The 26481-nt window shown below is 42.2% G+C and overlaps 1 protein-coding gene across 1 annotated transcript in view; it reads left to right on the plus strand.

Annotated features, from left to right (window-relative positions):
* rgs7bpa (regulator of G protein signaling 7 binding protein a) overlaps positions 1–26481 on the plus strand; it is a 100725-nt gene that overhangs the window by 51102 nt on the left and 23142 nt on the right. Inside the window, exon 3 of the mRNA XM_060830366.1 lies at positions 8066–8196. Within this exon, the coding sequence (XP_060686349.1) occupies positions 8066–8196 (131 nt within the window). The remainder of the gene's footprint in view (positions 1–8065; positions 8197–26481) is intronic.

Raw genomic sequence — 26481 nt, forward strand, 5'->3', positions numbered from 1 at the left:
TGGAAAATCAGAGACTACACATTTAGAAAGATTAAGTAGCGTGGGTGACTTGGCTAGACAGCATTTGAAAGTATCACAGCATGTGATGAAACATGAAGCTGGCAAGAAATCAAAACTTCATAATAAAAATCGAAAACTTCAGATGCTGTAAATCGGGAATAAAACAGAAGTTACTGGAAAAGCTCAGTAGGTCCGGCAGCATCTGTGAAGAGAAATCAAAGTTAGCATTTTGTGTCCAGTGATCCTCCCTCAGAACTGAAATGTTAACTTTGATTTCTCTTCAGAGATGCTGCCAGACCTGTTGATCAAAAATTCATAGTTTTGTTAGTAACGCTAACACTTTATCTCCTCTATCTATGGTAGGTGATCTTTTTAAAAGCAAGGTTTAGTGGGCATTATCAAATCAAAAGGAAATTGAGTGAATTATTTGATAAGAACATCAAATAGTAGAAATCCACCATTCTATCTGTTTTTTATTAGGTACTTTATCCTACCCTGGTTATGCAAGTGTTCATATCCTGCTCTGCATAAGACATCTTCAGATGCATGCCAGTAATGTTGTGATATTTATTTTGGTGAGCTAAAAACAAAGCCATTCACACACATCCAGAGTGGTGGTTGTCTAGGTCAATTATTTGTAGACTGGGCATCTGATTATGAACCAACACCTCAGTGACATGTCCTGAGGTATGTACAGATGTGTATATATGTAATCTTATTTATCAGAAGATTTTGTGGACCCATTTAAAAGATATCTTGAATATTTTTGCAGAAGACAGTTTAGTCACTCATAGCACAGAATTTGTGTATTGATTTTTTTAAAAGCGCCCGTTTTGTTGAAGCTTTTTCATCTTGCAGTCATCAGGACAATTTGTAAGACTACCAAGTTGGAAGGGCAAGTCAACATTTACAATGTATGAGTGAAGGCTGTTGATTCAGTGACATTTGGACTCTGGTAGAGGTATTGGCATGTGGAATGCACCAATTAATTATGATTGGCAGTTAACTTCCACACTCTGTTTAAATTTTAAAATCAGTAAATTGACATTGATGCATCATCCTGAGAAATGAATGAGCAAACAGCTGTCACCTCTCTTTTATTGAATTGAAACAGGTGTGATTATATATTTAGATTAGAGTGTGGTGCTGGAAAAACACAGCTGGTCAGGCAGTATCTGAGGAGCAGGAAAATCAACGTTTCGGGCATAAGCCCTTCAGGAATGAGGCTGGGAGCCTCGGGGGTCGAAAGAGAAATGGGAGGGGTGTGGGGCTGGGGGGGAAGATAGCTGAGAGTGCAAGAGGTGGATGGAGGTGGTGGTAATGGTGATAGGTCAGAGGGGAGGGTGGAGTGGATAGGTGGGAAAGAAGATGGACAAGTAGGACAGATCAGGGGGGCAGTGTTGAGCTGGAAGGTTGGGATAGGGTGGAGACAGGGAAATGAGGAAACTGGTGAAATCCACATTGATGCCATGGAGTTGCAGGGTCCCGAGGTAGAAGATGAGCCGTTCGTCCTCCAGGCATCAGGTGGTAAGGGAGTGGCAATGGAGGAGGCCGAGGACCTGCATGTCCTCAGCGGAGTGGGAGGGGGAGGTTAAAGTGTTCGGCACTGGGCAGTGGGGTTGGTTGGTGCGAGTGTCCCAGAGATTTTCTCTGAAGTGCTCTGCAAGTAGGCGTCCTGTCTCCCCAATGTAGAGGAGACCGCATCGGGAGCAACGGACACAGTAAATGACATGTATGGAAGTGCAGGTGAAACTTTGGATGTGGAAGGCTCCTTTGGGGCTTGGATAGAAGTGAGAAGGGAGGTGTGGGTGCAGGTTTTGCAATTCCTGCAGTGGGAGGGGAGGGTGGATTGTTCTGGAGCGTGGACCTGACTAGGTAGTCGCAGAGAGAACAGTCTTTATGGAATGCAGATAGGGGTGGGGTGGAAGATATATCTCTGGTAGTGGTGTCTGTTTGTAGGTGGTGGAAATGGCGGAGGATGATACAATGTATACGGAGGTTGGTGGGATGGAAGATGAGGACCGGGGCGTTCTGTCCTTGTCGCAGTATATATTTGCCTGCAAAGCACAGAACCTGTGTATTCATATATGTAACTCCCAGTACCTGAATATGCAGGTAAGCAACACTGCATGTCAGACTGGTACTCCTGTGAATTGTCCTGCTGAGCACAACTTGAACATTTTCAAAGAAATCGGTCTTTTTTTTTCAACAATACCAAATGGCACTTTTGCTGAGGGAATGCGCTTGGTGTAACAGCAGCAATATTGCACCTGAAAGAAGCAGGTACCTGAGAAGGAATCACATAGAGAACTTTCAGAGAGAGATGACATTGCTGAGTTTGTGAGTGGAATAAGATTTTTGTAGGATTAAATTTTTGAGCTGAGAGAATTTCACCTGTCTGAGCACAACAGCCCATTGCAGAGCCATTTGGAACAATCTGTGACTTCTCCCTTTCATTAGGAGTCTAACAATTACTTGGCCAAAGTATTTTAAAGGTGACTCTCTGCAGATTTTCTATTTTTGGTTTCGCCCCAGACTGTTGTATGTGTTGATTTCTTAGTAGGAAACAAAGATATATTTGCATAATTCCACCAGTTTGTCAAAATCTTTGCTTGTGTATGTTTCATTTTGGTAATAAATTAGTTATTTGATGTTGACCAAAGAAACATGGCTCATTTGTTCTCAATAATGAATCTGACATAGTCTGAAGCCTTTTCAATTAACCATATCACCAACTGGGTGAAATTCAAAATTTGGTGTAACTAGTGGAAAAATGGGACTGAAAAGGGAAACCGTGCACTCTGACCTCATGTTTGGAATTCATCCAAAATTGAATCCATAAGCCACGAAGTTGGGAAGTTGGAGTAACACCACTACAGGTTTCTTGTACATTTTGGATAAAATTCACACTAACCAAAAGATTTAGTTTTGAAGCAAATATCATAGATTGGGATAAATTTTAATACTTTGAATATATTACCCAATGATAAACTGAGAAGTGTGGCTGGGCAGTTGAATGTTGACTTTAAATCAAATATGAAGAGACAAGTAATTATACAACTAGTGACCAACAATCTGGGTATCAAATTAGGAAAGAGGGAAGTATTGAACTGCAAGTGACAAAACAACTCTGGCAAAGATTCAGATAGAATACAGGAGACAACAATTCGACTTTAAAAAAGGGAAAAAAGATGAAAAAAGAGAAACAGCATTTCAGAGATGAAGGGAGAGTAAAAAGGGAAGGAGCGTTTCTGAGGTAAAGAAGAGGAATTGCAAAGAATAGAGAAAGTTGGTGAGAAAAGGCAGCTCAAAGGGATAATGAAAAGAGGCAGGGAAAACAAAGGAGAGAGAAAGAGTATTCCAATCAAAAAGGTTAAAACTAAGAGGGGAAGATTTGCTGAAATTCAAGTAAGATACTCATGTTGACAGATGTGCACCAACTCAGGGCTAAGTGTCATGCTATTTAAATTTGCCCAAGCAATCCTGAAGTTTGAAGAGAGAGACATTGGAAAATTTTTCATTGTTTAAAAAAAAAATCGGCGAATTCAATGAAGTGTCCCATAGAATAGCCTGACTGGCAAACCTCTTGAGGTTCATATCTTGCCTTCTGGGAAGGCATCGGCAGACTGAGATACCCAAAAAGATGTTTGAGTTAACGCCTGAGATTTACAGGCAGAAATTTCAATACCTCCAGAAACAGCTTGGGCAGACCAATATAATGTTTGAAAGGGTAAAACAACTAACCTTGGATCATTATGTGGCACTTCAAGTAGACACCATGTAGAAGAACCTCAGGGAGTTAGGTCTCTTTGCGAAATGTAAAAATTCACTCCTTACCTTAGTAAGAACCCATCAAGAAAATCAAAGTTTCCAACAGCCAAAGTGCTTGTCGTTTTTTCAATCTTGTCTACAAGCCCTTGCACCAAAAGAAATACTCTTTCCGTTGCCCCTAAACAAACCAAGAAGGATATAAAGTGGGAGCATGATGGCTACAAGATTGGCTAGCTAATAGAAGACAGAGTTGGGATAAGGGAGCCATTTTCAGGATGGTAACCTGAAACTTGGAGTGACAAAGGGATCAGTGTTGGGGCCACAATTATTTACAGTATATTAGTTATTTGGATGGGGTAAATGAATGTTTTCTAGCCAAGTTAGTAGATGACAGAAATAAATAGGAAGGTGTGAACGACACAAACAGTCTCTAGTGGGATAGAGATGGATTAAGTGAGTAGGCAAAAACTTAGCAGATAGAATATGATGTGGGTAAATGAATTTATGCAAGAGGAACAGAAGAGCTGAATATTATTTAAATAGAGAAAGATTGCAGAAAACTGCAGACCAGAGACATTTGGAAGTCCTCCTGTATTAAATACAAAAAGCTAAAATATACATTCAGCAGGTATTAGGGAAGGCCAATGAAATGTTAGCCTTCATTTCATAGGGAATAAATATAAAAAAGTCAAACCATAGCTAGAAAAACGTGAACAATTTTGGACACCTTGTCGCAGTAAAGATATATTGGCATTGAAGGCACTCCAGAGAATTTCACTAGTTTGAACCTAGTTATGGTGGGAATGTCTGAAAAGAGGAAAGGTTGAATAGATTGGCTCTCTACTCATTGGAGTTTAAAAGCATTGAGAGACAGCTGCATTGAAACGTGCAAGATTCTTAGGGAACTTGATAGGGCAGATGTGGAATGATTGTTTCCCCTTTTGGGAACATCCAGGACTAGAGGACCTGTTCCCCTATTCAATATGATAATGGCTGATGCTTTATCTCGATGCCGTAATCCTACTTTCCCTCTTATTCCTCAAATCTTAAAATATTTATCAATCTCTTTCCTGAATATATTCAATGGCTTGCTCTCCATAGCTTTCTGCAATAGAGAATTCCACAGGTCCACTTTCCTTTTGAGTGATAAAGCGTTTCCTCATCTTAGTTCTAAATAATCAACTCCGTATCTTGAGACTATGGTTCCAGACTTTCCAACCAAAAGAAAATCCTCCCTCCATCTGGTCTGTTCAGCCCTGTTAGAATTTTGGATGTTTGAATCAGACTGCTGCTTATCCATCTAAACTCTAGCGAATTCAGGCCCAGTTGAACCAATGTCTTCTCATCGGATTGTTCAGCCCAGGTGTCAGCCTAGTGAACATTTGGCTAGTTATGGCTAGTATGTCCTTTCTTAGGTACGGAGACAACAACTGCATGCAACAGCTGTAGTTTCAGCAAGACCCTGTGTAACTGCAGTAAGACATGTCTACTTCTGAACTCCAAAACCTCTTACAATATACCTCTGCCTTTCTAATTGCTTACTGCAGCTATCTGACTATTTGACTGGTCTACTAGGACCACCCAAACCTTTTTGTACATCTACGCTTACCAATATATCACCATTTTAAATAAGACTCTTTCTTTCTGGTTTCCTTAAATGTGTATCATTTTATATTTATCCATGTTGTACTGCATCTGCCATGGATTTGCCCACTCATTCAACTTGTCTAAATCACCTTGGAGCCTCCTTGTTTCCTCATAACTTATCTCTTTCCAGTACCGTATCATCAGAAAACTGGGAAATTTTATATTATGTATATGTATATATATTGTGAAAGTCTGGTGCCCAAACACCAAACCTTGTGTTACCCCTTGTGCCTGCCATCTGGAAAAAGGCGTTTATTTCCACTCTGTTTCCTGCCTGTCAACCACTTTTCAATCCATGCCAATAATATACAGCTAATCTCATCCGCTTTAATTTTAACCACTAACCTCTGAGCTGCGACCTTGTCAAAAACCATTCGAAAATCAAAATACACCACATCCACTGATTTTCTTTCGTATCTATTCTGTGTCCTCAAAACACTCTAGTAAATTTGCTAAGCACAATTTGCCTCTCATAAACTCCTGCTGGCTTTGTCCAACCCCCCTTTAATGCTTTCCAAGTGTTCTGTTACCATGTATTTTATAAGACTCTCTCTGTCTCTCTCTGTTAACTTATCCAGTTTTCCTTTGTTTTTTTGCATATGTTTACATATGCATTTGTTTACATATGTTAGTCTTCTAGGAGGGTAGCTATACACTTGCATAGTTCAAATTGAATTGAATCATTTATTGTCATGTGTATTCAATATAAAGTACAGTGAAAATTGTGTACTGTCACCATGCATAGGTGACATTCACATTAACTTAAAATAAAAAAAGAGGGAAAGATAACTTAGAGTTCAGCTTTCCCTTCTCTGCTGCTACAATCACGCTCTGAGCTACACCAGCCCACACCATCCCACTGACAGATCCCCCACTCTAGCCATCACCAGCCTCCACCAGGCCGCCGCCAGAATCCCTCTCCAGGCTTTACCAGCCCACGCCATGCTGCCACCAGAGTACTGCTCTGAGCTACACCAGCCCACACCACCCCACTGACAGAGCAACCCCACCCCCCAAGCATCACCAACCCACATATGCCACTTCTAGAGCCCCAATCCCAGCTTCACCAGCCCACACCATGCCAGTGCTAAAGTCCCCAGTCCTGGCTACACCATGCCATCACTAGAGCCCCCAATCCTGGCTACACCAGCCCACACCATGCAACCACCAGAGTGTCACTTCACTCAGAAACGAGAGTCCCACTCTGGGCTTCACAGGTCAGCTGATTCTTTAGCCACGCTGTCTCTGAAGATGCTGATGACGCTGCTCCAGAACCCATCAAAGCTGCCTTCCTACTGAAGAGCTGTCTTTATCAGCTTGCTTTGGGTGAAAGCTAATTAAAACTGAGAAAAGAAAAATGAGGAGTAAAGGAAAAAGAAAAAGTGGATGAAGAAGACAAGCCCAAACACAGGAGCCCGTACACTGCCGCTGTCTTGAGAACCCCATGTGGTTCATTGGCAATAACCTTTGCAACATTGGTTAATACCAAAACAGATTTCTCAGTTTTTGGATATTGGTGAAAGAATCTGGCTAACCTGTTCTTAGTTTGAGACCTATACCATCACTGAATTCCCCCCTTTTCCTGGGGTTACCATTGACCAGAAACTGAACTGGACTAACCATATAAATATTGTGGCTACAGAGCAGAGGCTAGGAATACTGCAGTGAGTAACTCCTTTCCTGACTCCCCAAAGCCTGTTCTTCATCTACAAGGCGCAAGTCAGAATTATGTTTAAATCTTTCCCACTTGCTGAGAATGTGGGCAGCTCCAACAACCATTAAGAAATTCAATGGCATCCAGAGAAAGCAGCCTGCTTGATTAATACCATATTGACAAACATTCACTCTTTCCACCATTGATGCTTAATAAGTAGCAGTAGTGTGTACCATCTACAAATGCATTGCAAAAATTCACCAAAGAACCTTACACAGCATCTTCCAAACCCAGGACCACTACCATATAGGACAAGAAGAGCAAATGCATGGGAACACCACCTACTACTAGGTTCCCTCCAAGCTGCTCACCACTTAGGCTTGGAAATATGTCACCATACCTTTAGTGTTGTTGGAACAAAATCCTGGAATCCACCCCACCCCCCACCACCCCAACTGCACCCAATGAGCAAATTAAATAAGAATTGACCATTTCACCAACCTAGTGAAATTGGCATGGAACTAGAAAGGGAAACTGCACCCCTTTAGCCTCAATCTTAACAGAAATCCAGAAGTAATATTTATAATGTCAATATTTTAAGTATTATACATGGACAGCTCTTTATTTGACAGTTATAAAATAATTGCTACTTTGTGTTATCAATTCATATTTCATTGCTATGAGACAATGGAGAGATGCCCAAAGTGTAAAATATTGTTTTTTTTAAAATTGGCTGCTGTGAAGCTCACAAATTATATCTCCCCAAAAGCCGGTTTTAGCAAGTTATAGTTGTGTCTCTGTAAGACACTGTAAAACTGCAGAAATACTAGACCCATATTTCTTTGAAAATGATTTATTTTGAACTACAGTAAAAACAAAGAAATGTTAGACATTCCATTTTTCTCATTGCAATGATTTCGAATGAAATGAATTTTTAAAACATTTTTGAAATTAAAATTTATTAACGTTAATTGTTGATGTTATGTTCTTCAGCGCTGAAGATGGGGAAATCCATCCAGAAATTTGCAGGCTTTATATCCAGCTTCAGTGCTGTCTGGAGATGTACACAACAGAAATGCTGAAATCAGTCTGTCTACTAGGGTCCCTTCAGCTTCATCGGAAAGGTATTATCACTTTAACAAAACATAGTCTTATTGTCATTTGGATAAATAAAATTGCATTAGTGGACGTCCTTGGTATATGATGTAGCCATTCGAGTTATTGTGAATCTCTAAACTGCTTGGATTATTTAATACCCACATACAAGGTCCCTCATCTACCTCATCTACTGTGATGGAAATGGCAGGGAAGTAGGATGGTGGAGAGAGCAGAGTATGAGTTGAGCATATGAAAAAAAACAGCACTGAGATACAAATGAGAAGGCATGTAAGATGAAGTGCCTCAACATAGGTTTTAAGAACAGTGGATAAGCGAAAATGTAGAAGTAGTTGCCAGCAATGAAATGTTATAAAGCATGAGAAGGTAAAAGTTTATCTCTCAGAATCCAAAGTTATGATGTGTGATATTCCACAAGGGACCATTTCAGGGAGCTTCACATTTAGACTATTTGCAATAATTAAGAAAGCAGAGGACACTGAATTGTTCTTCTTCAGAGCTGTGAATTCTTCAAGGCTACCAAAAGTGAAGAAAAGCAAAATATACACTTTGTTCATCCTATTTGGTAAAGAGAGAACACATTTAAGATATTCACAAAAGTATCTCTCTTCATTAAAAAATATGCTTGTTCAGTTTGAGTATGCTGCCATTAAGTTGTATTTGTCCTGCATGTCCCAGAATTATTCTTTCAAAAGTATTATATTTGTCTTTTATGAATGATTCATAAATAGTTTTTTTTGTAATGCATTTGTTTCAATTCTTCCCTTTTGGAATTTTTATTTTTGAACTTATAAATTGGGTTCAAAGTCTTAAGCATAATTATGTTCCTGATCACATTAAACTTAATGGTTCTACAGTTAATATCACTTGGGGCATCATAACTTCTATTTTTTTGTACATTAACTGGGTCATTTCTGAATGCCAACTCAAGGTGATCACAATCTCTTGTGGATTTCCTTATGCACCGAGTTGTGAAGCAATTGCACATTAAACTTACCAACTCTGACTTAGTCACTTGAGTTTTACTAATTTAGATTGGGTTAATTGAAGTCTCCCTTTGAAATAACTTCTCTTTTATCACATATGCTTCTTGTGTCTTCAAATAGCAAACTGTCCTCCTTGTGTTGTACTGGTGGTCTGCAGCAGTACCTCTGTCTCTGGATCTTTAGCTTCACTGGATCAACTCATGAGGTCATCTGAGGCTTGCGCATTCATTGTAAATACTGGAGTGTTGTATCCCTACATAGAACACACTATCCCCCAAACTCGCTCATAATAGAACTCCCTAAACAACCATCAGTACTTCAATATTGGAAATAGGAGACATCAAGTTGAAGGGATCATCAAAAGGGATCGCAGGTAACTAAACTTGGAAAGAACATTATCAACTTGTACAGTATGAGAAGACCATGCTAATTGCTTTGATTATTGGCCGCATGGCAATATTGCAGAAACTGTTAATCCTCAACTTTATTGAGGTGCTTCTATTTCAAACTTCCTTTCCTCTCCGAAGTCCTTAGATGTGTTGTTGTGTACCAAAGCTATACTCATCTTCCCCAGAAATCAATGTTAGAATCACTCCAATCAGATTTTCACCCCTGCCTCAATACAGGAAAAAAAACTCTTTTCTCACAGTTACGAATTATATCCTAATTGGTGACAAAGCAAAATTCTGAAGAAGTGTTGCTGACCTGAAACGTTAACTTTTTGCTTTCTCTCTACAGATATTGTCAGACCTGCTGAGTTTCTGTTTTTGTTGTAAATAGTTTTTCCTTGTCCTCATTAACCTGTCTACAGCCTCTTGCATGGTTGACTGCACCATCCTTCTCCAATGCCTTCTCCATAATCATCCAGTTGGGTGAGATTGCAACTCACCTGAATCTATTTTTATGTAATCATAAACAGAGCATCATATGCATTGTTTTCTTCTCCAATTCCTGAATCGTTATCTCTGATGTCCCCAAGGATCTATCCGTGGCTTCCTAATTTTTCATCATCATGCTGCCTCTTGACAATATCGTCTAAGTACATAGCATTAATTTCCACTGCAGACGGGCTTACCACATCTATCTTACCTGTGATCCCTCTCTTGACCATCCAGCTGTTGTTAAATTGAGTCTGCTTATCTGGCATCAGGTACTAGGTAAATCTCTTATTTTTAAATATTGACAAAACTGAAACTATTGGATGGAATTTCCTCCTCCTAGATACGATTTGGATGGGAAATATGGCATGGGATATATCAAGAAAGGTGGGAAAATTATGGAGAGAAGTACAAAATCAGACATTGCAAAAATGTTTGCAATTTTACCCTTAAGCTTGAAATAGCAATTTCTGAATTTCACCTTGATGGTGATCATTATATTTTCTTGCATTTTCATGACATTAATAGCCCATTCCAACTTACCTGTATTCCACTTTCAATACTCCTCTCCTTCCCCGTGAAACTAATCAGCACAAATTTCTATGTGCAGATCAGAGTTGTTACCTGGCAGCTGCAACTTACTGATTACTCGTTCCAAACATCATACAACTGTTTCTTCAGTGCACTGTCCCTGCATGCTGCATGGATGCCTTTTCAACCCCACATCCATTTTGATCAGGATTGATAAACCACCATTCTCACCACATCATTATACATGATCTCAAACCAACTCGCACATCATTTCAACCTTTCAATATTGTACTTTGTATATCAGGAACACCATATAACTTAAATATTTCTGCTGGGGTGCTTTGTATGCAAGACACACACACACACGCGCACACACTCACACGCACATATATATTTTTACACAAGATGAACCTTGTGGCTCTTAACTTGTTTTCCTAGCAGTCGCTCATGCTATACTGGAAGCTGCTAGACTCCTTTGCCTTGCTTTTTAGCTGTTGGGGTCTACAATGCTGAGTTACACATTGTAAGTGTCAGTGTTGGACTGGGGTGGACAAAGTCAGGATTTCACTGATGAAGGAATTTTACTGCAAAAGCTTGTAATTTCAGTTAAACCTGTTGGACTATAACCTGGTGTTGTGTGACTTCTGACTATGGAAAGGAAAGGGTTGCAGTCCTTCATGGGGTCAGTGGTGACTACAGTCAATCAGAAGGAGCAATAAAATTCCATTCCAAGGGTTCGGCCATGGTCATTCAAGAACCTCGTCCCAGACTCCTGGGATCCATGCTCTTGCAATCTGGGCTTTGGGCCACAGTAAGTACTGCACATCAAATGCCACTTGAGTCAGTCAGTTTAAGGGCCATGGAGACACCAGTTCAGATAGTATGCCAGTTTTTCTTATAATGAAACGAACGGAGAGATTGAGTGTGTAGGAAGGGATGGAAGAGAAGTTAGTGGTATTGGAGAAACAGGAGAGTTAGTGGATATTGCCAATGAATGATTGTGAAGGACGTGTAGCTGTGATAAGGATTCATTGTGTTGAAGGTTGATGTGGGTGAGAGATGTTGAGTGTTGATGCATGTAATAATAAGGTTTTTAGTCAGTAACTGTGTCTAATCATGTACTTCCCAGCAGTGATCAGTAGGAAAAGGGACTGCCCTCTTTCCATCACCTTGTCTATCAGCATCTCCAGGTCCGTCTTTTCAAAGTGATGTATGGACTTTTCTTTCTGGGCCATGTCCTCAGGTCAAGCAGCACCTTGTAATGGGCAGTTCCTAACTTGCAGGGTTTGAAGTGGTGTGCAACTAGGCTATGCCACCAACATGAACACCAGAAGGGCCTAGAAGTAGTGAACACCTTCTGCGTCTCGTACTTTGCAATTCCACAGGAAGGGTGTCAAAGAACCCAGTGGCATAAGTAATTAAGTAATAACAGAAAATTGCATGAGAAAGGTTACTGCAAGCAATGGCACAAGAATCCTACGTGACAAAACACATTATTTGAAAATTGTAAAATTCTGTCTGTTGTCTCATTTGCTCCTGAAATTCTAATTCATGTCTTTGTTACCTCTAGACTGGGCTATTTCAAAGCATTTCTGGCTGGCCTTCAATGTTCTATCATCTCAGTTGAATAAAGGGAACTATGGAGCTATGAGGGAGGAGCTGGCCAAAGTTCAATGGGGCAATACCTTAGCAGGGATGACAGTGGAGGAACAATGGCAGATATTTCTGTGTAGAATGTAGAAGATGCAGGATCAGTTCATTCCAAAAAGGAAGAAAGATCCTAGGAGGAGGCATGGGTGGCCGTGGCTGACGAGGAGAGTTAAGAAACATATAAAGTTAAAAGAGAAAAAGTATAACAGAGCAAAGGTAAGTGGGAAAACGGAGGACTGGGAAGCTTTTAAAGAACAGAGGATTAGTAAGAAGGAAATACACAGAAAATATGAGGTACGAAGGTAAACTGGCCAAAAATATAAAGGAGGATAGTAAAAGCTTTTTTAGGTATGTGAAAGGCAAAAAAAAGGCTAAGACTAAAATTGGGCCCTTGAAGACAAAAACGGTGGAATATATTACGAGGAACAAAGAAATGGCAGAAGAATTGAATTGGTACTTCAGATCTGTGTTTACTGGGGAAGACACGAGCAATCTCCCTGAGGTAACTGGCTGAAAGATCTGAACTGAAGGGAATTTATATTTACCAGGAATTGGTGTCGGAGAGACTGTTAGGTCTGAACATTGATAAGTCCCCAGTGCCTGATGGTCTACATCCCAGGGTACTGAAGGAGGTGGCTCAAGAAATCGTGGATGTGTTGGTGACTATTTTCCAAAGTTCGATAGATTCGGGATCAGTTCCTGCGGATTGGAGGGTGGCTAATGTTGTACCACTTGTTAAGAAGGTTGGAAAGAGAAAGCAGGGAATTATAGATTGGTTAGTCTGACCTCTGTGGTGGGAAAGATGCTGGAGTCTATTATAAAGGATGAAATTACGACACATCTGGATAGTAGTAATAGGATAGGTCAGAGTCAGCATGGATTTATGAAAGGGAAATCACGCTTGAAAAATCTTCTGGAATTTTTTAAGGATATAACTCTGAAGATGGATGAGGGAGATCCAGTAGATGTAGTGTACCTGGACTTTCAGAAAGCTTTAGATAAAGTTCCACGTAGGAGGTTAGTGAACAAAATTAGGGCGCATGGTATTGGGGGTTAAGTACTAACTTGGATTGAAAGTTGGTTGGCTGACAGGAAACAAATAGTAGTGATAAACGACTCCATTTTGGAATGGCAGGCAGTGATCAGTAGGGTACCGCAGGGATCCGTGCTGGGACCGCATCTTTTTACAATATATATTAATGATATAGAAGATGGTATTAGTAATAACATTAGCAAATTTGCTGATGATCCTAAGCTGGGTGGCAGGGTGAAATGTGAAGAGGATGTTAGGAGATTACAGTGGTCAGATGCATGGCAGATGCAGTTTAATGTGGATAAATGTATGGTTATCCACTTTGGCAGCAAGAACAGGAAGGCAGATTACTCTCTAAATGGAATCAATTTAGGTAAAGGGGCAGTACAAAGAGATCTGGGTGTTCTTGTACACCAGTCAATGAAGGTAAGCATGCAGGTACAGCAGATAGTGAAGAAGGCTTAAGAGCATGCTGGCCTTCATAACAAGAGGGATTGAGAATAGAAGCAAAGAGGTTCTTTTGCAGCTGTACAGGGCCCTGGTGAGACCACACCTGGAGTACTGTGTGCAGTTCTGGTCTCCAAATTTGAGGAAAGACATTCTGGCTATTGAGGGAGTGCAGCATAGGTTCACGAGGTCAATTCCTTGAATGGTGGAACTACCTTACGCTGAAAGACTGGAGCGACTGGGCTTGTATACCTTTGAGTTTAGAAGACTGAGAGGGGATCTGATTGAGACATATGAGATTATTAAAGGATTGGACACTCTGGAGGCAGGAAACATGTTTTAGCTTATGGGTGAGTGCCGAACCAGAGGATACAGCTTAAACGTGGGGTAGACCATTTAGGACAGAGGAGGAGAAACTTCTTCACCCAGAGAGTGGTGGGTGTGTGGAATGCTCTTCCCCAGAGGGCAGTGGATGCCCAGTCTCTGGATTCATTTAAGGAAGAGTTGGATAGAGCTCTCAAGGATCGTGGAATCAAGGGTTATGGAGATAAGGCAGGAACAGGATTATGATTAAGGATGATCAGCCATGATCATATTGAATGGTGGTGCAGGCTCGAAGGGAAGAATGGCCTACTCCTGTACCTATTGTCTATTATCTATAAAGTTAACTCATTATTATGATCAAGGTTGGAACGGATGAACTAATTCTTTTCTTTGTTTCATTTCTCTACTGGTCATAACAAAGTTTGAATTTAAAAAGGGCAGTGATATTGCCAGTTCAATAGGTATCGCATTGTATTTAAGTCAGTATCAGAAACAAATCAGATAGTGTTTTTTTTTCAAATTAACAATGAGTTTATTACAAACAATTTACTCTAGCAAGGATGCAAGATTATTTAAAATATTTTAGTCTATGCAAATATGCATTCACTGTTCTTCAAACATGCACATACATCTCCAAGTTTGAGGAAAGATTATAAAACTCTTCACAATGTTACCTTAAAAACATTGTTAAATTCAGGAGAAAAGGATTAAACATGGATTAGTGTCAGCATGGTGGGACTACAAAACAAACTTGTATGCCAAAAAACATAAACAGCAAGTGACAGACAGCTGATCAACTCCACAGTCAACAGATCAGATCAAAGTTCTGCAATCCTGCTATATCCAGTTGTGAATGGTGGTGGACAATTAAACAACTCACAGGCGGAGGGGGCTCCACAACTACCTCCATACTCATGAAGTGGGAGCCTAATACATTAGTACAAAAGATACGGCTGAAGCATTTGCAACAATCTCTAGCCCAGACTGCCAAATCGATGGTCCATCTTTGCCTTCTCTGGGGATCCTCAGCATCACAGTTACCAGTTTTCAACCAATTCAGTTCACTCCATATACTATCAAGAAATGTTGAAGGCACTGGATACTGCAAAGGCAATTAAAAACATTCCATCAATCATATTGAAGACGTGCTCCAGAACCATTCCTAGCCAAGTTGTTTTAAGAACAACTACTGGCATCTACTTTCTGGATTAGTGGTGCTGGAAAAGAACAGCAGTTCAGGCAGCATCCGAGGAGCAGTACTTGCATCTACTTGTCCATGTGAAAAATTACTTGATATGTCCTGTGTACACACAGCAGGACAACTCTCTCATGGCCAATTATCACCCATCAGAATACCAATATTATCAGTAAAGTGATAGAATATGTCGTCAACAGTGCTGTCAAGCAGCACTTGCTTAGCGATAGCTACTCACTGGTCAAACCATAAGACATATGAGAAGAAGTGTAGGCTATTCAACTCATCAAATCTACTCTGCCATTCAATAATCATGGTTGATTTGACAGTCCTCAACTCCACTATCCTGCCTTTTCCCATGCCTTTCGATTCCCTTTCTGATTAAAACTCTGTTTTGGGCTTGGTGACCCAGCTTTAACAGCCTTCTACAGTAAAGAATTTCACAGATTCACCATCTATGACGGAAGAAATTACTCTTTAGCTCTGTATTAAATCCCTCATTCTGAGATAAAGCCCTGTGGTTGTAGGCATTTCCACAAGGGAAAACCATCTTTCCACATCTGCCCTGTCAAGGCCTTCAAGAATCTTGTACGTTTCAAGAGGGTCGGCTATCATTCTTCTATATGCCAATCAGTACAGGCCTCATCTACTCAACCTCTCGTCCCCTCCCTCGATACACAGAAATCACAGTAGATCAGGCAGCATCTATGGAGAGAGAGAAAGTTGGTGTTTCCATTTGAGATGACTCCTCATCAGAGCTGATGTGCAGTGTGGAGAAGGCAGCATTTACACAATAGTAGGGGATGGAGTGCTGGGGAAAAAGGGTGTTGATAGTGCAGATGAAGTGATTGGAATGTCAGAATGGTAGAACAATGGTATGTCTGACTGCTAGACTGGAAAGAACAGATGGTCCCACAAGGATGGGGGGAATGGGGAGAGAGAGGGCATAGTGATAGAGAATGTAACAAGTAAAAGAAAGGGAAGAAATGGGAGTGAGTTCATAATCTGAAGGTGTTGAACCCAATATTAAGTTCAGAAGATTGTGAAGTGCCTAGGCTGAAGGTGAAATGTTGTTCCTTCAGTTTGCGATGTGATTCGCTGGAGCATTGCCACATGCTGAGAACACACAAGTGGGCATGCAAGCTGGACACTGTGTTTAAAAAGAACAGCTACAGAAAGGTCAGGGTCACGCTTGCAACGGAACCCGGACCGGAGGTGTTCCGCAAAGCGGTCACACAGTTGGTGTTTGGTTTCTCCAATGTAGAGTAGACCACATTGGATGCAGCAAATGCAATAGACCAGATCGGAGGAGGAACAGGTGAAATGCTGCTTCATCTGGAAAGACTGTTTAGGCCCTTGGATGGTGAGCAAGGACAAAGTGAAGGGGCAGATGTTGCACCTTCTGTGGTGACATGGTAAGGGAGGGCAGTGTTGGTCGTCATTGAGGAATGGACTAAGGTGTTCCAGTGGGAAATGTCACTGCAAAATGCAGACGGGGGAGTGAGGGGCAGATGTGGCATTCTGCTGGTGTTATATGAAATGGTGGAGGATGATCCTTTTGAATGCAGAAGCTGGTGGGATGAAAAGTGAGGACAAGGGGGACCTGATCTCTCAGGGGCAGGAGCATGAGTGATTGGCTGACAGGGCCCTCAACTGCATTGAACCTCAGTGGATGGGAAACCACAGTTATGGGAAAGCAAGCCATGTCAGCAGTGCTGTTTTGGAAGGTGGTATCACCCAAACAGATACAACATAGACAAAGGAACTGGGAGAAGGGATGAAATCCTTACAGGCTGTGGAGTGTGAAGAGCTGTAGTGAGGGTAACTATGGGAGTCAGTAGTTTTGTAATGGATGGCAGTGGACAGTTTATTCCTTGAAATGGAGACAGAAATTAATGAAATGTGTCAGAGATAGACCATGTGAAAGTTATAGAGGGATGGAAATTAGAGGCAGAATTAACAAACTTTTCAAGGTCCTGATGGGAACATGAAGGGACACCAAAACAGATGTCGATGTACTGTAAAGAGTTGTGTGAAGGGGCTGGTGTAGGACTGGAACAAGAAGCGTTTCACACACTCCACAAAAAGGCAGATGTAACCGGGACCCGTGTGGGAGCCCGTAGCCACTCCTTTGACTCGGCAAAGAAATTAGATGAATTAAAGGAGAAATTGTTCAGTGAGAGAACAAGTTTAGCCAAGCAGAGGAGAATGGTAGTGGATGGCGGCTGGGGGGGGTGCGGGGCAGGGGTGATGTTTTAGTCCTCTGGTTGAAGAAGTCGTCGAGAGCTATCACACCATCCTGTTTGTGAATGGAGGAATACAGGGATTGGACAACCATGCTGAAGAGGAGGCAGTTAGAGCCAAGGAACTGGAAATTGTCAATATGGCAGAGGACATCCGAGGAATCGCAGATATAGGTGGGCATGGTCTGGACAAGTCGGAGGTAGTGGAGAGACAGTTCAACATCATGGCGAGCCCAAAATTCATTAAGCTGGGGCCATAGGGGTGTAAAGCTGAGTCCATTGCCGAGGAAGTACATTCACCCTCTGGTCAGGAGGTATGGTGAAAATACGGTAAGAGCTGGGATTGGGGTGGAGTGACCTCTGAGGCACAGAAAAAGATGGATCGGAGGACTGGGAAAAGGTAGATGCTGAGGGACAGTAAGGGAATGGCTCCCTTACTGGGATGGGAGGGGATGGGGTTTGAGAGGCGGAAATGGGAAGGCAGCACAGGATGGATGTTGAAGTTCATAAGTTGCTGTAACTTGTATGTCTTAATGTCTGAAAGAAAAAGAAAATGTGTTTTGTTGAGTCGATGGATGAGACAAAGGATGAAGTGAAATTGGGGAACAACACAGCTTTGAGAGTGGATGAGTTGATATTGCTGCGGAGTGGAATCGAGCCTGCTCACAAGAGGCACACGGCATTGACTGTGGATGGCAGGATGTGGCAGGAATAGCAGTCTGTGGAACAGTGCATGTCCTGGAGATACTTGTAATCCTGGGTGCATTGAAAATATGAAGAGTGACACTTGAATTGAAAGCCTCAGAGTAAATCAAAGTCATTGGCAGTCGCTGTGAAAGTGGGTTTTGGCAAACACCAGCAGTGATATGGAAAGAAATTTCAGAACTCTGCCAGAACTTTCACCACCAAACACACCAAACAGTCCATTCCTCAACCACCAAGACCACTCCCCTTCCCATGTAACTGAGGAAGGTGCAAAACCTGCCCCTTTACCTCTTCCTTGCTCACCATCCAAGGGCCTAAACCATCTTTCCAGGTGAAGCACCGTTTCACATGTACCTCCTCCAATCAGGTCTATTGCATTCGCTGCACCCAATGTGGCCTACTCTGCACTGGAGAAACCAGATGTAAACTGGGTGGACCACTTTGCTGAACTCCTCCAGCCTGTGTGCAAGAATGATCCCGAACTTTCCGTAATCGGTTATTCTAACACAAGGTCCTGCTCGCATGTCCTCTTGTGTCTCCTCGGTGTGCTCCAATGCTCCAGTCAGCCACAGGGCAAACTGCCGAAACAACATATCATCAAAGAGCAAATTACTGCAGATGCTGAAATCTGTAGTGAAAACGACAAATGCTGGAGATCACAGCGGGGCTGACAGCATCCATGAAGAGAGAGCAAGCTAACATTGAGTCCAGATGAATCATTTGCTGAGCATTTGTTCTCAGAACAGCATCTCATCTACAGACTAGGCACTTTAAAACTTTCTTGACTTAATATTGAATTCAACAACTTCAGATGTGAACTCACTCCCATTTCTCCCCTTTCTTTAATCTTTACGTGTTGCATTCTCTATCATGACATTTAATTTAGATAAATGCGAGGTGCTGCATTTTGGGTAGGCAAAGCTTAGCAGCGTTCCGCAAGGACCACTCCCTTCGTGACTCCCTCGTCAGATCCACACCCCCCACCAACCCAACCTCCACCCCCGGCACCTTCCCCTGCAACCGCAGGAAATGTAAAACTTGCGCCCACACCTCCACACTCACTTCCCTCCAAGGCCTCAAGGGATCCTTCCATATCTGCCACAAGTTCACCTGTACCTCCACACACATCATCTATTGCATCCGCTGCACCCGATGTGGCCTCCTCTATATTGGGGAGACAGGCCGCTTACTTGCGGAACGCTTCAGAGAACACCTCCGGGCCGCCCGAACCAACCAACCCAATCACCCCGTGGCTCAACACTTTAACTCTCCCTCCCACTCCACCGAGGACATGCAGGTCCTTGGACTCCTCCACCGGCAGAACACAACAACACGACGGCTGGAGGAGGAGCGCCTCATCTTCCGCCTGGGAACCCTCCAACCACAAGGTATGAATTCAGATTTCTCCAGTTTCCTCATTTCCCCTCCCCCCACCTTGTCTCAGTCGGTTCCCTCAACTCAGCACCGCCCTCCTAACCTGCAATCCTCTTCCTGACCTCTCCGCCCCCACCCCACTCTGGCCTATCACCCTCACCTTGACCTCCTTCCACCTATCCCACCTCCATCGCTCCTCCCCCTAGTCCCTCCTCCCTACCCTTTATCTTAGCCTGCTTGGCTCTCTCTCTCTCTTATTCCTGATGAAGGGCTTATGCTCGAAACGTCGAATTCTCTATTCCTGAGATGCTGCCTGGCCTGCTGTGCTTTGACCAGCAACACATTTGCAGCTGTGATCTCCAGCATCTGCAGACCTCATTTTTTACTCAAAGCTTAGCAGGACTTATACACTTAATGGTAAGGTCCTAGGGAGTGTTGCTGAACAAAGAGACCTTGGAGTGCAGGTACATAACTCCTTGAAAGTGGAGTCGCAGACAGATAAGATAGTGAAGAAGGCATTTGGTATGCCTTCCTTTATTGGTTAGAATATTGAGTACAGGAGTTGGGAGGTCATGTTGCGGCTATACAGGACATTGGTTAGGCCACTGTTGGAATATTGCATGCAATTCTGATCTCCTTTCTATCGGAAAGATGTTGTGAAACTTGAAAGGGTTCTTCCAAGGATGTTGTCAGGGTTGGAGGATTTGAGCTATAGGATTGGTTGAATAAAGTTAGGACTGTTTTCCCTGGAGCGTCGGAAGCTGAGGGGTGACCTTATAGAGGTTTACAAAATCATGAGGGGCATGGATAGGATAAATAGACAAAGTTGTTTTTTCCCCTGAGGTGAGGGAGTCCAGAATTGGAGGGCATAGGATTAGGGTGAGAGGAGAAAGATATAAAAGAGACTTAAGTGGCAATTTTTTCACACAGAGGGCAGTATGTATATGGAATGAGCTGCCAGAGGAAGTGGAGATTAGTACAATTGCAACATTTAAAAGGCATTTGGATGGGTATATGAATAGGAAAGGTTTGGAGGGATATGGGTCAGGTGCTGGCAAGTGGGACTAGATTGGGTTGGGATATCTGGTTGGCATGGGCAATTTGGACCGAAGGGTCTGTTTCCGTGCTGTACATCTCTATGACTGTGACATTCTCTCTCCCCTTCCCCCACTCCAGTGGAAACATCTGTTCTTTCCAGGCTGGCAGTTAGACACACCATTGTTCTGCTGTTCTCACATTCCGATCATTTAATCTGAACTATCAACACCCTTTCTCCCCCAGCACTACACCCCACTATTGCATAAATGCGGTCCCCTCCACATTTCACATCAGCTCTGATGAAGACTCATCTAAACTTGAAATGTTAGCTTGCTTTCTCTCCACAGCTGTGATTTCTAGCATTTTTTGTTTTCTGTACAGATTCCAGGATCTGCTCCTCCACATCTGGAATCAATCCAATTAACTTTTTCTGGAATGCTTCTGATGACTGTAGTATATCTTTACTTAGATAAAGTGTCCAAAACTATTCACAGTATTCTAGCTGTAGTCTGACTGGTGAGTTGTATGTTTTAGCAAAACTTCTTTGCCTTTATAATCTGTGCCCTTCGAAATAAAGGGCACCATTCCATTTGCTTTCTCTATCACTCGCTCAACTTGGTTGCTAGCTTTTTGTGAATCATGGATGACAACTCCCCAGTTCCTCTGTTCTGCAGCTTTCTCCACCTAATTAAGAATCAGGCATCAAGGAGCTTTAGCAAAATTGGAGTAACTGGGAGTCGGGGAAAACTTTCCATTGATTGGGGTCATACTTGGCACAGAGGAAGGTGGCTATGGGTGTTGAACGTCAGTCAACTCAGCTGCAGGACATCTTGAAGGAATTCCTCGGGGTTGTGTCTTTGCTCTAACCCTCTTCAACTGCTTCATTAACAATCTTCACTCCATCATAAAGTGAAATTAGATGTGCAATTATCAGCGAACAATGTTCAGCAACATTCACAACTGCTCAGACACTGAAGTAGTCCATATCCAAACGTAATAAGATCTGGACAATATCTAGGTTTTTTGTGCCAGAAAGAACATTCTATTAGAGTGCGTGTCGGAAAATCTCCCGGGGCTGCCAGGCTACCATAAGCTAGTCATGGAGCACGTCCCCTTGGACTTTCTGACGAATATGGTGCACCATAAAACTGAATATTTCGTTTAAAACGTGCCACCACGTTTTGGACTACCTGGGTACAGATTTGTCTGCCATGCTAATAAGAGTCTTTATATAGCCATAGCAGTCCTAAGTAATGGGTTTGGTATCCAGAGGGGAGGATCTATGAACATATGAATATGTATAAACTTGTGTGCTCAATGATCAAGGGCTATTGTTTTGTTTTACTGAGCTGTGTTACGGTTGTTGTTATTATTAATAATATTATTAGCTTAGTCATTAGTATTTGTGTAATTAGTGATTTTGCTTTTTAATATTGATTTGAATTGTTTGGTTTTGTATTTGTTGTAAGATTCAAAAGAAAAAAATGATTTTTAATAAAAGTATATTTTTTTTAAAAAAAAGCAAACTCTGACACTCTGAGAGACAATTATTTTGGAGGAATTCAAGAATTCACTTCCTGAAGTAGTACAAACTTATGTGGAAGAGCAGAGACTTAAAGCAACAAGGTTAACAGCAAAAGTGGCTGATGATTGTGAGTTGGTCCATAAAACAGTTTTGTCTTCCAGAATCAATTTCAATCCATGAGGGATAGAAACAGGGGCAAAGAGAAATCCTCACATGGAAAGGGAAAGGTAGATCTCAGTGAAGATCATAAGGATTACTTACCAGAGGGTAAAAAAGGAGACCATTGAAGGGGACAAAAAAGCCACATTAAATCAGTTTTGGTGGGCTCAGAAAGCCAGATGTAGGAAAACAGGAAAAGCCTGGGAATTTTGTTGGAATGGTAACAAAGCCTAATGGAGACTAAAAAGCTGCATCAGGCTGTACAAGATGATCAGAGAGGTTGGTTAAGGAGGAATGCCAGGTCTGCTTTAAAAAAAAACATACCTGCAAAAGATAAAGCGGTTACAATATTAAAGCACACAGGATCCTCCCGGTCTGTGATGCTGAAGGTTGGGGAGATATGTGCTCCTGAAGGACTGTTGTTAGAAAAGGTACAGGTAATGGGAATTCACAGTGAGACAAAAAGTGGTCAATTATGTAAACTGAGAGTGGAGAATTTGTGGTAGGTGTACTGGACAAACTCTCAGCTCCAGGAATTTGTCCTTGCGAATGCAATAGCTGATTGAAAGGCCAGTGGAGATACAGGCAACTGAAGCAATACAGAACTCTTATCCTGGAATCTTTCCTGATTGTGGTAACGAGGTCACAGTGATCAGTTAAAGCAGGAGAGATCAAAGGTTACAGATAAGGAAGCTGAAGTGATATTAGCAGAGACAGATAGTGGAGACAGGCAAATATCTTTAGCTCTGCTAAACTCATTGAGTTACAGCAGAAAGATGAAAATTTAATGCAGTTGTATCAAAAGCCAGATAGAGAAACGGAATCTGAATGTATCTCTGAATGTTATTACCTGAAAAATTATGTCTGAATGAGGAAGTGGAGACTATCACTTGTTCAGGCAGATGAAAAATGAGTAGAAATTCATCAAATTGTATTGCCAGTGGGGTATAGAAGGGAGGTATTGCAAGTGGCGCATGAGCCACCACTTGGAGGTCATTTAGAAATGAGGAAAACACAGACTAAAATACAAAGATATTTTTACTGGCCTGGACTGCACATGGATGTAGTTGAATTTTGTCAGATGTGTCATCCATGTCAGGTAAATGGAAAATCACAGGTGGTAATAAAACCTGCACCTTTAATACCTAATCCAGCATTTGAGGAACCTTTTCCAAGAATCTTAGTTGATTGTGTAAGTCCCTACCTCAACAAAACGTGTGAATCAGTATTTGTTAACAATAATCGATGTATCGACTAGATTTCCAGGATATTGTCCAGGCAAGTTTTTTTTTGTGGGTGCATCTAATGAAAGAGAATTAACAAAGCCAAGAAGAATAGATACCAGGTCCATCTCCACCTCCATCCCCAGGGCCTTCTCTATTTCTCCGACCACAATGCTCCAGTATGCCCACAGTCAGTGGCAGGACCAAACACAATGAGTAAGCATGCCCACGCTCACTTTACATTTAGGACACATTGGAGTTGCTCCCACTTTACATTTAGCGAGGCAGTCTGGGGCCAGGTGGACTATGTGGAGAATCTTCAATTGCAAGGCGTGAATCTTGCTGCAAATCAAGATCCTTCTTGCACTTTCCCAGATATCCTCCATATTTCAAAAGGGATCTCAATTCCTTTTCCCATGTCTTACAAAGCCATTCGGTCTTGTCCAAGGAGCCCCCTCTCAATAGATGATAAGCATTTCTAAAAGATATACCCTCAGCACTCGATACCCTCTTCTGCATGTCGGACCTATAAGGATCAATTAGAAGTGTTGTCTGTTTTTGTATGATGTTTCTAATTTGGAAGAACCGAAAGAGGTCCCTACTGGGCAATTCATATTTCAAGCAAACTAGTCAAAAGACATCTGTATGTCCCCATCGAATAGATCACCCAGCCAAGACATGTTCTGAAAGGGGAGGGTAAACAGCCAGTTGTTGTGGTGTATGTAGGTACTAATGATATAAGTAAAAAACATGAGGTGCTGAAAGTAGAACTCAGGAAGCTAGGAGAGAAGTTAAAGAAGAGAACCTCCAAAGTAGTGATCTCAGGATTGCTACCAGTGCCATGTGCTAGCCGGGGTAGAAATGAAAGAATAGGCAGGATGAACACTTGGTTTGAGGGATGGCGTCGGGGGGGGGGAATGGCTTCAGATTTGTGGGATATTGGGACTAGTTCTGGGAAAGGTGAGACTATTACAAATTGGATGGTCTACACCAAAACCAGACTGGAACTAATGTCATTTGGGGAGTTTTTGCTACTGCTGTTGGGGAGGCTGGAATCCAGAAGAGAAGACTAGTAGACAGTGAGATGGAAACTGAAGACTGTAAGGAATAGGATCATGAAGTTAGCATTATCAAGGGGAAGAGTAGGCAGAGAGCAGATGAACGCAAATGAACTGGTGGCATGAAGTGCATATGCTTTAAGGTAAGGAGTATAATGGGTAAGGCAGATGAACTTAGGGCTTGGATTGGTGCCTGGAAGTATGACGTTATTGCAGTCACAGAGACTTGGTTGAAGGAAGGGCATGATTGGCAACTAAATATTCCAGAATATAGATGCTTCAGACAGGACAGGAGGGAAGTAAAAGGAGGGGAGGAGTTGTATTGCTGGTCAAAGATAATATCATGCCTGTGCTAAAGTAGGACACTATGGAGGGCTTAGCAGTGAGGCTTTATGGATAAGGCTGAGAAATAAGGGCGCAGTTACATTGTTGGGGCTGTGCCATAGGCCTCCCAGCAGTGAGCATGAGGTAGAAGAACAAATAGGTAAACAGATCACAGAAAGGTGTAGAGGCAACATTGACTGGGATACACTTAGTTTCAGAGATCTAGATGGGGCAGAATTTGTAAGGACCATCCAGGAAAGTTTTCTAGAACAATATATCAATAGTCCGACGAGGGAAGGGGCCATATTGGACCTGGAATGAGCCAGGTCAGGTGGTAGAAGTTGCAGTGGGGGATTTCTTTGGGAATAGTGACCACAATTTTGTAAGTTTTTGAATACACACAGACAAAGGTGAGAATGGTTCTAAGGGAAGAGTACTAAATTAGGCCAAGGCCAATTATATCGGCAGGAGCTGGGGAATGTGGATCGGGGGCAGCTATTTGATATATGGGAGGCTTTCAAAGAGAGGTTGAAGATGGTGCAGGATAGGCATGTCCCTTAGAAAACAAGGGATAGGAACGGCAAGGTTTGTGAACTGTGGATGACAAGAGAAATTGTGCAACTAACCAAGAGGTCAACGGAAACATACATAAGGTCTAGGCAACTGAGAACAGAACAGGCCCTGGAGGAATATCGGAAGAGTAGGACCAATCTTAAACAAGGAATCAAGCGGGCTAAAAGGGGTCATGAAATAACTATAATAAGCAGAATTAAGGAGAATCGCAAGGCCTTTTATTCATGTATAGGAGGCAAGAGGGTAACTAGAGAAAGGGTTGGTCCACTAAAGGAAGGAAGGTTGTGTATTGAACCTGAGAAAATGGGTGAGATTCTCAATGATTACTTTGCATCAGTGTTCACTGAGGAGAGGGACATGATGCATGTTGAGATTAGAGCTAGAAGTTTGTTTACTCTGGATCAAGTTGACTTAAGGAGGGAGCATGTGTTGGATAGGCTAAAGGATATTAAGGTAGACAAATCCCCAAGACCGCATGAGATCTGTCCCAGGTTGTGGAAGGAGGCAAGAGAGGAAATAGCTGGGGCCCTGACAGATATCTTTGTAACATCCTTAAACACAGGTGAAGTGCCAGAGGACTGGAGGGTTGCTCATGTTGTCCCCCTGTTCAAGAAGGGTATTGGGGATATTCAAATATCAAATTTGATATTTGTGGGCGGCATGGTGGCACAGTGGTTAGCACTGCTGCCTCACAGCGCCTGTAGACCCGGGTTCAATTCCTGACTCAGGCGACTGACTGTGTGGAGTTTGCACGTTCTCCCCGTGTCTGCGTGGGTTTCCTCCGGGTGCTCCGGTTTCCTCCCACAGTCACAAAGATGTGCGGGTCAGGTGAATTGGTCAAGCTAAATTGCCCGTAGTGTTAGGTAAGGGGTAAATGTAGGGGTATGGGTGGGTTGCGCTTCGGCGGGTCGGTGTGGGCTTGTTGGGCCAAAGGGCCTGTTTCCACACTGTAAGTCTAATCTAAGTCTAATCTAATCTACAGACCAGTGAGCCTATAGATGCTAGAGAAGATACTGAGGGATACGAT

This window comes from Hemiscyllium ocellatum, chromosome 1 (assembly GCF_020745735.1).
Source record: "Hemiscyllium ocellatum isolate sHemOce1 chromosome 1, sHemOce1.pat.X.cur, whole genome shotgun sequence".
Lineage (NCBI taxonomy): Eukaryota > Metazoa > Chordata > Chondrichthyes > Orectolobiformes > Hemiscylliidae > Hemiscyllium > Hemiscyllium ocellatum.